The sequence below is a fragment of the Daphnia pulicaria genome, chromosome 3 (assembly GCF_021234035.1).
Source record: "Daphnia pulicaria isolate SC F1-1A chromosome 3, SC_F0-13Bv2, whole genome shotgun sequence".
Taxonomy (NCBI): domain Eukaryota; kingdom Metazoa; phylum Arthropoda; class Branchiopoda; order Diplostraca; family Daphniidae; genus Daphnia; species Daphnia pulicaria.
In genome coordinates, this window is record NC_060915.1 from 12,309,510 (window position 1) to 12,322,728 (window position 13,219).

At 40.9% G+C, this 13,219-nt stretch overlaps 3 protein-coding genes, 1 long non-coding RNA gene and 1 other non-coding gene across 9 annotated transcripts in view; 4 read left to right on the forward strand and 1 right to left on the reverse strand.

The window, feature by feature from the left end:
* The window catches only part of LOC124328534 (trypsin epsilon-like), a 39,901-nt gene extending 33,593 nt beyond the window's left edge, over window positions 1-6,308 (forward strand). For 2 of the 5 annotated variants that reach the window (XM_046787358.1, XM_046787357.1), the window contains exons 3-9: window positions 1,304-1,485; window positions 1,554-1,593; window positions 5,186-5,267; window positions 5,343-5,472; window positions 5,569-5,844; window positions 5,910-5,997; window positions 6,072-6,300. In XM_046787358.1, the coding sequence (XP_046643314.1) occupies window positions 1,304-1,485; window positions 1,554-1,593; window positions 5,186-5,267; window positions 5,343-5,472; window positions 5,569-5,844; window positions 5,910-5,997; window positions 6,072-6,151 (878 nt within the window). In that variant the 3' untranslated portion in view covers window positions 6,152-6,300. Of the gene's footprint in view, window positions 1-1,303; window positions 1,486-1,553; window positions 1,594-5,185; window positions 5,268-5,342; window positions 5,473-5,568; window positions 5,845-5,909; window positions 5,998-6,071 lie in introns of all 5 variants that reach the window. The other 3 variants (XM_046787356.1, XM_046787359.1, XM_046787360.1) reach the window with 3 other exon arrangements.
* Trnay-gua lies at window positions 698-769 on the reverse strand. The gene has a single exon. It is a non-coding gene; the product is annotated as a tRNA-Tyr (tRNA).
* On the forward strand, window positions 4,596-5,096 carry LOC124328586 (cuticle protein 7-like). Its single transcript, XM_046787439.1, has one exon. The coding sequence runs from the start codon at window positions 4,611-4,613 to the stop codon at window positions 5,076-5,078; it is 468 nt and encodes a 155-aa protein (XP_046643395.1). The 5' UTR covers window positions 4,596-4,610; the 3' UTR covers window positions 5,079-5,096.
* Window positions 6,309-9,057: 2,749 nt separating the features above from the next.
* LOC124329450 (venom serine protease 34-like) lies at window positions 9,058-10,327 on the forward strand (the record flags this gene model as incomplete). Its single annotated transcript, XM_046788510.1, has 5 exons — window positions 9,058-9,069; window positions 9,153-9,608; window positions 9,681-9,805; window positions 9,870-10,002; window positions 10,094-10,327. Coding segments are annotated over exons 1-5 (960 nt in total), but the record flags the coding sequence as incomplete, so codon positions are not given.
* Window positions 10,328-10,331: 4 nt separating this feature from the next.
* On the forward strand, window positions 10,332-10,951 carry LOC124328608. Its single transcript, XR_006916354.1, has 3 exons — window positions 10,332-10,372; window positions 10,453-10,540; window positions 10,616-10,951. It is a non-coding gene; the product is annotated as an uncharacterized LOC124328608 (long non-coding RNA).
* Window positions 10,952-13,219: the final 2,268 nt, after the last annotated feature.

Below are 13,219 nucleotides of genomic sequence, written 5' to 3' on the forward strand. Positions count from 1 at the left end.
GAATAATGTGCCTTTGTCTCTTGACTCTGTCTTAACTAGTATAAAAGCCCACCCAATGCAGTTCTTCTTCAGTCAATGCCAGGCCGTTCAGTCGGTCTAGTGTTGGCTCACTCCTTCTTGAGCTCAGTCTCTCTGACTCATTTCCTTAGTCAGTTGTCACTAGTTGTGCAGGCGAGATGAGGCCTCAGGCAGTACGCTGGGAGTTATTCCCCGTCTGTACACTGGTAGCAATTGGCTATGCACTGTTCTGTCCTATATCTGACCTTATTTGTATTATTTGTTGAATGCATTTGCCCGTCTCATGCTGGAGAAGTCTCGCACTCCACATGAAGTCATGTGAAACTAATATGATTAATACAGATTATGTCCCTTTTTAAATTCATCTTATTCGGTGACGTTTCGCAATACGTTACAATTACATGTCAAGATGACAAGATCCAAAATTTAGCAACCTTGAACCTGGCTACTTCTCTTTGCAAAATTCCACATAATAATACTATTTTTATGTTTGGTTAGTAATCAGTTAACAGCAATAACCAGTTTTTATCTTAAAAGGATCTGAGCAGCTGACGACATTTGTGTAATTTTTGCAGCCATTAGCGCCATTGCCAAATGTACTTCTGCTCCCTCACGGTCAAATGGGCAGAGTAATGTGGAGTCCTGATTTTGCTCTGTTTATTACATCATTTTCTTACACAGGGGGCATCCGGGTTTGAACCGGAGACATTCCGATCTACAGTCGGATGCTCTACCACTGAGCTATGCCCCCGTGAAATTCAAATAGCTCACACTAATCGAATTAAAATTAAAATGGGTATCTCTCAAAATCCTTCATCGAATTCAAATCAATCACGACTGAACGCATGTTAAGACATTGGCAAAGAATGAAGAAGAAAATCAGTTACTATCCAGTTGATCCGCGTCATCTGATCTCGTTGCTAAGTGAATCTTCGCCAACTGATATCTTCCAAAGTCAGAAGACTGCTGAACGCGGCCAACTAATCCAAACAATTATCAACAGGAAAAGTCAATGAGATACATCTTGTCGACTTGTTGCCCATTTTGAGCCATCTTCGGGGAGACAATCGTCACGTATTGTGGCTTCCCAATTCCGCATGCAAATCGGGTGCATTCCCAAAGAATTGACACGACGACAGCGCAGAATTTAAAAAAATGCCCTATTTAAGAAAAAGATAGGTTGCATGGGCTGGTACATTTCGTCATATCTGTGAATTCTTTATTCGTTTCTTTAAATGTGAATCTGCAAAAGAAAAATTTCCATTCCAAATTTGGTCAAGTCAAGGCTTCCTCGTCTCATCCACCAACGAAGGGCCAGCAGTTGCTGCTATTGCTCCTGCATCCGATCCGGTTAAAGTGGCTCCAATCATTTCCGATTGCAATGCCGTTGGTCGTTCCACCCACCAAGAGCCTAAATTCCGAATGGTAGGAAGTGTAGAAGCTGGCGTCAATCAATATCCTTTCATGGTAAGTTTTCAGACCCATTGTCGATTCAAATTGCTGGCCATTACAATACAACTGCCATTTTTGTTCAGGTGGGATTGGCTAATTATAACGCCGAAAAGGAAGCGCACGTTCACGTTTGCGGTGCATCTCTGCCTGACAGCGACCCACTGCGTCACCTACACGAACACCACCAAGTAAATATTCTAAATAATAACGATAATAATAATAAGGCCTCTTTTCCATTCAAACACGGATAAACAAATAATGGATATTCCCAGCCGAACTTTTAGAAGTCAGACTCGACATGCACAAGCAGACCGACAAGAAAAACGACGCCGAGCAAAAGCGTAGCGTCCGCAAAATCAAAATCCACCAGGATTATGAACCCACATCGGTTGTAAGTGGCTCAGTCAGCAAGTTATTGTTCGTGTTTTGTATTGCCATAAATGTTTTCTTAAAGATTAACGACTTGGCCGTTCTGACGCTGGGCTCACCCGTCAAGTACACGGAAAACGTGTCGCCCATTTGCCTGGTGCCGGAATGTTTCGACGGTGACGACCAAACGGTCACCGCCATGGGATGGGGACACACTACGGATGGAGGCAAGAATTCCCACGTTCTCCGGCACGCCGACCTGGCGGTGGTCAACAACGACCGATGCAAACTCGACTGGAAAGAAAGTGAGATGCCCAACGGTGCGCTGTGCGCCTACGCCAAAGGACAAGACACTTGCCAAGTAAGTCTAGTCGCACTTGACAATTTTGATATATTGTATCATCGAAGGATTTGTGTAATAATTCAGATCTCCTAATAGAACGACGGCGGCGGTCCACTGGTCATTGAATACCCGGATGACAGGAAATGCCGTTTCAAGCAGATCGGCGTCGTCAGCTATGGAGCCGGTAATAATAAACGCATTATTTGAAAAACATTTGAATATTGCGCGCGATTCGGTTTCCGAGTTATTCATTTGATTGTGTGTGGAAATGAGTATAGGATGCCCCTCAGCTATTCCCGGAGTCTACGCCAAAGTGGCGTTGTTCATACCTTGGATAGAAGAAATCGCCCAATTAGAGTGAGAGCCACGCCCCAAATCACGCTCCAGCAGGGCGAGCCCTACTGGAAAACAACAAACGCGACTTTGTACTGGGTGTTTGGAATTCAATTTAGACTAATGTGAATCCAAACAGCAGTTGAAGTGGAGGAGCAGCTATTTGTTAATTATTTGATAATTCAGTTACATAAATGTATTTCATCAAAATCGTTGGTTTCGTTGTTGATTGAGATCTGATTCAAAATAAAAATGAAACCTTTCAGTAGCATTAAAAAAGCTAAACCTGATCACTCGTTTTGACTCTCATGGGATGGTAAATTGATTTCGTTGAAATTGATTATATACGGACCGGTAAATGGCTCACGATCGATCACGCTGTCATAATACAGACAGTTGTTGATTCCTATAGTCTGGCGGCAGCAGTCAATGACCGAACTTGCGACCAGACTCTCGCGTGTCCTTGGATTACGTCATCATCATTACGTGTAGTTTGACCGGTTTACATCACAACAAGATATTCAGGCGAAATGGTATCCTCCCACTTTTTTGGGCTGTTGGGGGTATTCCAAAACGGAAAAATCGAAATTGCGATCGCGGTTTTGTTACTCATTTCAATGCCAAAAACTCTGCTAAGAAATTTGTATGACTTTTGGTACAGGATTTCTGCACAGAGGGTCGATCTTGCATGCAGGTAAATCAGATTTATTGGACAGCTGGATCGAAACAGTTTCATCGAACGATGATTATATGATGCCGACAGCTATTCACTTTCTTTTTGTACGCTACGAACTATAAGGAGGACCAAGTGGAAAATGTTCTTACCTGAACTCTGGGAAATGTTGCTTGCTGCTAGGATTCCATGGGAGGAAGGATGTCCTTGTAAATTCACTCAGATCAATGTACATGGTGATATTCTCCAATGAAACGGATGATGTATCACCACATTCCCAAGTGGGAAAAGTTGTGGGAATATTCACGGAAGAAACTAAGAGAAATGAGATGTGGGTCAATCATTAATTTTCAAATCTACAGAAAATTGATTCTACACAACAACCTGCACAGATGATGCAATTTATCCATTATTTTAATATAAACAACTAAAATAATGGTAGCGCAAAATAATTACAATGTCGATGAAGCTGAGATTAATGTTGACAAGCCACTATTCAGCACCAGCAAGATTTGGCATTTATTGTCTTTGTTGATGACTCCTGTTCCTGGCATCCAAACTTCTCTCAAAAGAAAACGTGAATTGACACTGTGAATAATGTCAATAGCAAAGAAAAACATCGTCTTATTACCCGTCCAAACAACTAACAAGAGGAAAAGTTAATGAGATGAGTTCGGTCGAGTTGTTGGCTGTTGTCGTCTGCCCATTTTGACCATTTTGCGCCAACTTTGAAAAGATGGCAATCGTCACGTTGGGTGGCTCGTCGATTCCGCATGCAAATCGGATGCATTTCCAAAGAATGGACACGACGATAGAGCAGAATTGGGGTCCGGGTTGTCAATTTCGTAATCTCTGAATTCTTCATTTCTTTAAATGAAATCAGCAAAAGAAAAATTTGCACACCAGTCTCAATTAACAAATAAATAAATAATCGGAAAATTAGCGCGAACAATAAAAGCAAGGACAAGTTGAATTTGCTCTAACCTTTAAAAATGTCCAGTACAGGGATGGAACTGTACAGTGACAATAATCTAAGCTATTTGGTGTGGCTCGAGTCCGGTTTGTCATTGACTCGTTGGCTTATTACCGGGGGGTGCACAACTTGCGGGAGTTCTGCATCTTCGAATAGTTTGGATATGGTGTGTACACTGGGCGTTGTCACTAGCAAAGACGAAAAAGTCGAAAACGGTTGTGAAATTATCGACGAAGAAGAACCTGAAATCAAATTTCCCTCTCTGGTGGATGAGTATAAAAGAGCCGAGCCGATAACAGAGCAGATCAGCTTCTTCTTCCAGCAGCTTCAGACGACTCCAGATGAAACTAACGGTAAGCACATTTTTGAATCGTATTTGATAATTACATTTAAAATTGATAAGAAACCAATGAACTGCTAAGTTACAAAATCCTTGTATAATATTATAGATGTTATTGGTGGTATTGTCCATGCTGGCTGTGGCTAGTATTCGAGCTAAAAACATTGGTACTCTACGAGAGTTGCCAGACATTACTTCATCTGCGCTACCCCAGAAGCAATGGTACACACAGGACGGGCAGGGCCAGGCTAATTTCGGCTACGCCTACCCCGGCCAGGCCGCCAGCAACATTCGCGATGCTGATGGAAACATGGCCGGTTCTTGGAGTTATGTCGACGCTGATGGTAACCTGATCAGAGCCACTTACACGGCCGGGCGAGAGCAAGGCTTCCTCGTTTCATCCACCAACGAAGGGCCAGCAGTTGCTGCTATTGCTCCTGCATCCGATCCGGTTAAAGTGGCTCCAATCATTTCCGATTGCAATGCCGTTGGTCGTTCCACCCACCAAGACTCTAAATTCCGGATGGTAGGAAGTGAAGAAACCAACCAGAATCAATATCCTTTCATGGTAAGTTAAATAGACCTTCATTTTAACCGATTCAATATCCGGCCATTTTTCAATCCATTTGATGCCATTAGTTCAGGTGGGATTGGCTGAAGAAGTCCTCAATGACGGTCGGTTCTTTCACGTTTGCGGTGCGTCTCTGATCACTCCGACAAAGATCCTGACAGCGGCTCACTGCGTCACCCACGTAAACTCTACCAAGTAAATGTCAACAAAAATAATACTTGGCCTTAATTGAATTAATTTTAATTGAATATCACCATCGCATTTGTCAAGAGCCCTCAGCCCTAAGCGTTTTGAAGTCAGACTCGGCATGCACAAACAGAACAGTAAAGAAAACGACGCCGAGCAAACGCACAGCGTCAGCAAAATCAAAATTCACGAGGATTACAACTGGAAGTCGATTGTAAGTGAATAGCTATACATCTCATATGATTGATCAAAGAAAAAAAGAAAAGCTCAATCAGAATCCGTATTATTTGATCTGATCAATTTTTTGAAGGAAAACGACTTGGCCATTTTGACGCTGGACGTGCCCGTGACATACACGGACAAAGTTTCGCCCATTTGCCTGGTGCCGTCGTGTTTCGACGGTGACGACCAAACGGTCACCGCCATGGGATGGGGACACACTTCGGATGGAGGCAAGAATTCCCACGTTCTCAGGCACACCGACTTGACGGTTGTCAACAACGACCGATGCAAATTCAAGGTGCAGAATGAACACCTGGCCGACAGTGCCTTGTGCGCCTACGCTGACGGACGAGACACTTGCCAAGTAAGTGGCACTTATGACAATTTTGATATTGAATCTAAAGATTTGTAATAATTCGGATCTAATAGAACGACAGCGGCGGTCCGCTGGTCCTTGAATACCCGGAAGACACGAAATGCCGTTACAAGCAGATCGGCATCGTCAGCTACGGAGATGGTACGTCAGAAAATGAAAGATTCGATTCGTTATTTCAAGTTATTCATTTTTTGTTTTTATAAAAACGAGTATAGTATGCGGTTCGGACACTCCAGGAGTCTACGCCAAAGTGGCGTCGTTCGTACCTTGGGTAGAAGAAATGGCTCAATTGTAGAGTGTGAGCCGCGCCCAATAAATGACGTCCCCGGCCGTGGGCCCTACTGGAAAACCGGACGCGACTTTGGACTGGTGTTGGGAATTCCGTTTAGACTTTTGATAATGCGAATCCAAACAGCAGTTGGAGTGGTGGAGCAGCTGTTTTTTTTTATTATTAATTATTTGATCAATCAGTTATGTAAATGTATTTAATCAAAATCGTTGGTTTCGTTGTTGATTGAAATCTGATTTAAAATACAATTCAACCTTTCAGCAGAATTAAAGAGCTAAACCTGATTATAATGTTAAATCACTTTACATGGAAACTTATTACTACTACGAACCGATAAATGGCTCACGATCGATCATGCTGTCATAATGCAGACAGTTGTTGATTCGTATAGTCTGGCGGATACGTCCTTGGATTACGTCATCACATTACCGTATGTAGTTTGACCGGTTAGGCGGTTATACAACAAAATATTGATACGAAAGGGGAAGTTCCACTTGTTTGTTGTTATAAGGATATCACAAGACGGAAAAATCCAAGTTGCGATTATACGTTTTGTTAGGAATTTTAATGCAAAACTCTTATATGAAACTCGTATGACTTCCGGATTCCTTTAAGTAGTTTTGATTACGCGGATATAGCCCAACGGGAATTGATTCAATTGTCGCTATAGGAAAGTTATTAAATTGGTATTTTACGTTTAAAAAGCCTTCGTTTTAACATTGACGTTTCGGTCGATGAGCTTTTTAGATTCCTAACTAGAGTGTCAGGAGAACAACCTAAGCCTATTGCGGGAATTAGCCAGGCAATTACGTTACGCGGCATCTAGTGTTGATGTTCTGAACATTCGATTTAAAACGTTTTATTATGCGGCGTCGATACTGAATGCAACATGCAACTGTATTGAAAAGCTAAGTAGATCCTAACAGTTTTATCGGGATTTTATAGCATACGACGAACGGAGGTTATGCCAACAACTACTCGCCATTCTCACTAATCACTATTTATGAACGATACCAAATAAAGGGGGAATAGCGAAACACACTATGACACTATCCTACCTGAATTCTGGGAAATTATGCCGCCACGATTCGACAAGTGCCTCCTTCCTACAGAAAAGTTGGATGAGATGGTAGGAAGGGCGTTTTCGTTAATTCATTCAGACGAATGTTCACGATGGTATTCTTCAAGATGTCTCTCCAGATTCCCAATTGGAAAATGTTGTGGAAAACATTTACGGAAACAACTAGAAGAGAAATGAGATGGGGCATGGATAAGCCTTAATTTTCAAGTAAGTAGAAAAATTTAAGATTTCTACATGACAAGCTTGCACAGATGCAATTTATCATTTAAATATGTACCTAGATCATGAAATCAAAGTTAGCACAAAATTATTACCTTGTCGATGAAACTGAGATTGTTTCTGACGACAGGCCATTACCAACACAAGCAGAATATGCATTTGTTGTTCTTGTTGGAATGACTGCTAATTCTGGCATCAAACCTATTCTCTAAGAAAAGATGAATTCACATAATGAAAAAAGTAAATAGTAAATGCATTGCAGGCATAGACTGGAGGCTTAATTATGTGGTGATTATTAGTCAAGATCCAAAATTTAGCAACTCTGAGCCTGGTTACTTCTCTTAACATAATTCCACATAATCATATTACTTTTATTTTTGGTTAGTTTGGTAAGAGTTATTAACCTACTCAACAGGTTTTTGTCAGTAAAAAGTAAGAGGATCTGAGGATCTGAGCATCTGAGACGATGAAGAAACCCGACCATGAAATTTATGTAATTTTTGCAGCCATTAGCCGATTAGCGCCATTGCCAAATGTACTTGCTGCTTCCTCGCCTCGCGGTTGAATCGATCGAAATAATAATATTATTATTAAATTATTAAAATTATTATATTATCGAATTAATTACGTTAAAATTAACAATAGTACGTTAAAAAAACATCAATATAATTTTTTTTTAAAGCAATTTCCAACAAAATATTGATTTTAAAAAATAAATGGCTTTAGAGGCCTTCGCGTTTTTAGCTGCTATTAGACTTGCACCGTTGCACGTAGATCTAAACTGGATTAATTAGTTAATCAATAAGAAAAAAATATCCGTTATTGTCACGCTGACAAGTCAATTCGTCGCTAGGTGAATCTTCGCCAACTTACACGTTCGCGAACGTGTTTCTGTTTTGCCAGCAAGGAGAGATTGAAGAAATCATCAAACCAGTTCAAACAACTAACAACAAGTATAAGGATAATGAGATGCATTTCGTCTACTTGTTGCCCATTTTACGCCATTTTTGAAGAGAAAAACGTCACATTTTATAGCTTACCAATTCCGCATGCAAATCGGATTCATTCCCAAAGAATTGACATCAAGAAAGCGCAGAATAAAACATGAAAAAAAAGGATCTGTTTTGCACGGGCTGGTCATTTTCGTTATCCCTGGATTCTTCATTTGTTTCTTTTTTAAATAAATTAATCAGCAAAAGAAAAATTTGCATTTCAAATTTGGTTAAGTCAAGACGAGAAGAATAAATAATGAAAGCAAGCAAAGACAAAAGTTGACTTTGCTATAACCTCTAACAATGTCCAGCACATGGAACTGTAAAGTGACAATAACCTAAGTTATTGGGAGTGGCTCGAGTCCAGTGTGTTATTGACTCGTTTCTAACCCGGCGCGTAAAGGGAAGTTTTGCATGTTTAAATTGTTTTGATATCGTGATTACACTGGGCGTGGTCATTGATAGAGACGAAAACTCGAATCATGTTATTGGCAAATGATCAATCACGTAAACTTGAATCTACAATCAAATTCCCGTCTGGCGGATGAGTATAAAAGAGCCGGGTCCATCCTGGAACAAATCAACTTCTTCGTCCAGCTGCTCATCCAGAAGCAACTACAATGAAGTCAACGGTAAGAATATTTTTGAATTAAATCATAGTCATAAATTAAAGTCTTAAGAATTAAACTGATAGAAAAAAATCCCTTGCATGTAGATGTTATTGGCAGTATTGTCGTTATTGGCTGTGGCTAGTATTCGAGCTAAAAATATTGGCACTCTTCGAGCATTGCCCGACATTGGCTCAGTTTCGCCACCCCGGAATCAATGGTACACACTGGACGAGCAGCGCCGGGCTAATTTCGGCTACGCTTACCCCGGCCAGGCCGCCAGCAACATTCGCGATGCTGATGGCAACATGGCAGGTTCTTGGAGTTATGTCGACGCCGATGGTAACCTGATCCGTGCCACCTACACGGCTGACGAGCGAGGCTTCCTCGTCTCCTCCACCAACGAAGGGCGAGTGGCTCCTAATGTCCTATCCGACCTGAGCAAAGTGGGTACCACTCCGAAGGTTGGCGCTTGCAACGAAGCTCCTTCCGGCCTCAAAACACACAAGGCCGTCCTCAACTCCAAGTCCTCGAAAGAATCCTTTACGGATCCGAAATACATTGTAAGTTGATCTGAATTGTCGATGAACCGATTCAAGTGTAACCATTTCAATTCATTCGCCATTGGCGTTCAGGTGGGATTGACCAAAAGCAGGGACGGCGACGACCCCAAGTTCTACTACCATTGCGCTGGATCTCTCATTAGCAAGACACACGTCCTGACATCGGCTCACTGTGTCACCGAGAAAAATTCCAACAAGTAGGTTCCAAATAGAAGGCCTTCATTCAACAGTGTGGGATGATATAACCATCGGGTTTTCTAGGCCTGTACATCCTGCACGATTCAATGTCCGATTGGGCATAACCAAGCAGTCCGATGATAACCTCGAAGACTCAGAGCAAGCGTCAAACATCTACAAAATAAAAATTCATCCGGATTATGACCCCATTACAGATGTAAATAATAGGCCAACATTTTATCTATAAAACAAACTTTTGCCGGAAAGGAAAAAATAATTTAATCAAATTCGTCTTGTCTATTTCACAGGAAAATGACATCGCCGTTCTAACGCTGGACGGTCCCGTAGAGATGACACCCAAAGTTGCCCCCATTTGCTTGGTGCCGAAATGTTTCAACAGCGACGGCGCAGACTTGATCGCCATGGGCTGGGGATACCAGAAATATGACGGCAAGCTATCCGAAGTGCTCAGGTACGCCTTTTTGACCGGTATGAAAAATGAGCAGTGCAAAGTCCAATTCAAGAACGAGAAGCTGCCCAGTACCACGATGTGTGCCAATGGCAGCGGGAAAGGCATTAATTGCATAGTAAGTCGCACTTGAAACAATCGTGAATAGAAATATCTGTACAAGCATTTGTCCTATAACTCGGAATTGGTCGGATCTAGAACGAGAAGGGAGGTCCGCTGGTCGTTGAAGATGCGGAAGACACCGAATGCCGTTTGAAGCTGGTCGGTATCGTCAGCTTCGGAAACAGTACGTACATAAAAAAATTATAAAGTTGTGACTATTGGTTCAAGTTATTCGTTTTGGGGGTACGAAAACGAGTAGGATGCATCGAGGAAGCTCGCAGCCCAACCGTTTATACGAAAGTGGCCTCGTTCCTGCCTTGGATAGCTGAACAAACTGTTCCTATTTGAAGGTGACTTACACGCACGATTCACGCAACCCCGGCTGGCCCTATTACTGTACTGGAACAATGGACGCAGTTCGGCTGAGGTTGGGAATTCCATTGAGACTTTGATGCAAATCGACAACTGCAGTTGAATTGGTGGAGCAGCTATATTTTATGACTTTCTCAAAAATTAAATGTATTTAATTCCAAGTTATTGGTTTCGTTTTCGACTCTTATTCAAATACAATTAAACCTTTCAGCAGCATTAAAAAGCTTAAGCTCATTACGTTACTCGTTTTGACTCTCATGGGATGGTAAATTGATTTCGTTGAAATTGATTATATACGGACCGGTAAATGGCTCACGATTGATCATACCATAATATAAGAAAGTTGTGTGGCGGCAGCAGTCAATGGCCGACCTTGCGGCCAGACTCTTGTTATGCCCTTGGATTACGTCATCACATTACCGAATGTAGTTTGACCGGTTAGTCGATTACATAATCAAATATTCAGACGAAAGGGGGTCCCAGTTTGATTGATGTTGGGGATATTCCAGCAAGACGGAAAAATCGAAATTGCGATTGCGTTGTTACAAATTTCAACGAAAATAGTATAACTTCCGGTTCCTCGAGTGACACGGATTTTTTATTGCACGGTTATACCCGAACGGGAATTGATTCAATTGTTGGCAAGAAAATTAAATTACACTAGTTTTTTTTAAGATAAAAAAGCTTTCGTTTTAACATGGACGTGGATTAGATTCAACTATGTGTGGACAAACTGAGCCATCTAATAAGCTGAGGGAGGGGCCAGGGAATTACGTAATGCGGCCTCTAGTGTTGATTTTTTGCAGGCTTTGTCCCGAACGAAGCCGGGGAATTCGAGATCCCATTTTTTCTGGAACGGATGACCATGAAAACAGTTTTTTTGTTTGTTTTTTTTTGTTTGTTTTTTTACCGATTAACGAAAAATGAAATGTTTTGACAAGGTTTCTCTACTTCGTGAGGCCCAATCAAACCTAAGTTTGATTTCATCTTCATTTCTAGTTTGCTATACAGAACAAACCGTTAAAAGTATCTTCAGCAAGTGTTTTTTATCGTTGTTGAATCTTAAGCGATCGATCCTGAAGGCAGATAAATAAGCTTTATTAAAAACCGAGGTAAATAATAACAGTTTTCAGTCAGTTTTATCGGGATTTTCTAGCAAATGACGAACGGAGATTATTAGATGCCGACCACTACTCGCCATTCACACTATTCACGATTTATGAACGATACGATATGAGGAAAAAGAAAAGGTGAAACGTTTTCCTACCTGAATTCTGCTGGGAAATACCGTTAGGATTCCACAATGGCTTCTTCAGCAGATAATTTGGATGTGTCAGATAACATGGGAGAAAGGGCGTCTTCATAAATTCATTCTCAGATGAATCTGCACAATGATATTCTCCAATGACACAGAAGATATCTCTCCACATTCCCAAATGGGAAAAGTTGTGGAAAATATTTACGGCAACAACTATGGGAAATGAGATACCTTAATTTTCAAATCTATAGATATTTAAGTATCCTACATAAGAAGCTGCACAGATGCAAGTTATCCATCATTTTAAATAATAACTGATTATGAAATTATGGTAGCACAACATAATTACCTTTTCGATGAAAATGAGAATGTTGCTTACCAGCACACAAGCACAATTTGGATGTCATGTTCTCGTAGATAACTGATGTTTCTGGCATCAAACCTCAATCTCTCAAAAGAAAGAGTGAATTTACATTGTGAATAAAGTAGATGACAAATGCATGGCATCAGACATTGACTGGAGGCTTACGTGATTTGCTTGTCAAGATCAAAAATTTAGCAATTCTGAACCTGGTTAGACTAGGCCCTACTATTGCAAAATTCAGCATAAACATACTACATTTTGACTAGTTTGGTTCTTGGTTGTAGTTATTAACCTGCTTTTTAACAGGTTTTTATCTAAAACGTGAAAGGAATCTAATCATCTGACGATGAAGAAATCCGGCCATTTCATTAGTTGCCAAATGTACTTCTGATCCCTCGCAGTCGAATCTCGAATCGATCGAATTATCGAATTAATTACTTAAAAATTTGTTAAAATGGAAGGAATCATTCATAATTTCTAAAAAGCCATTTACAAAAATATAAATTTTTAAAAAGAAATTGCTTAGGAGACCTTCGCGTTATGAGGTGCAAAAGGCTTAAATTTTAATTTTCAGACTTGCACCGTCCGTTGCACATAGATCTAACCTGGATTAATTAGTTAATGAATATGAAAAGATATTAGTTATTGTCACGCTGACAAGTCAATTCGTCGCTAGGTGAATCTTCGCCAACTTCTTCTGAACGTGAATCTTCGTGAACGTGTTTCTGTATGGCCAGCGAGTAGAAATAGAAAAACATCATCAAACCAGTCCAAACAACTAACAACAAGTATAAGGATAATGAGATGCATTTTGTCGACTTGTTGCCCATTTTGCGCGATCGTCACTGCATGCAAATCGGATTCATTCC

Coding starts and splice junctions, on each gene's coding strand:
- LOC124328586 (XM_046787439.1), top strand. CDS start 4,611: ATGTTATTGGTGGTATTGTCCATGCTGGCTGTGGCTAGTATTCGAGCT.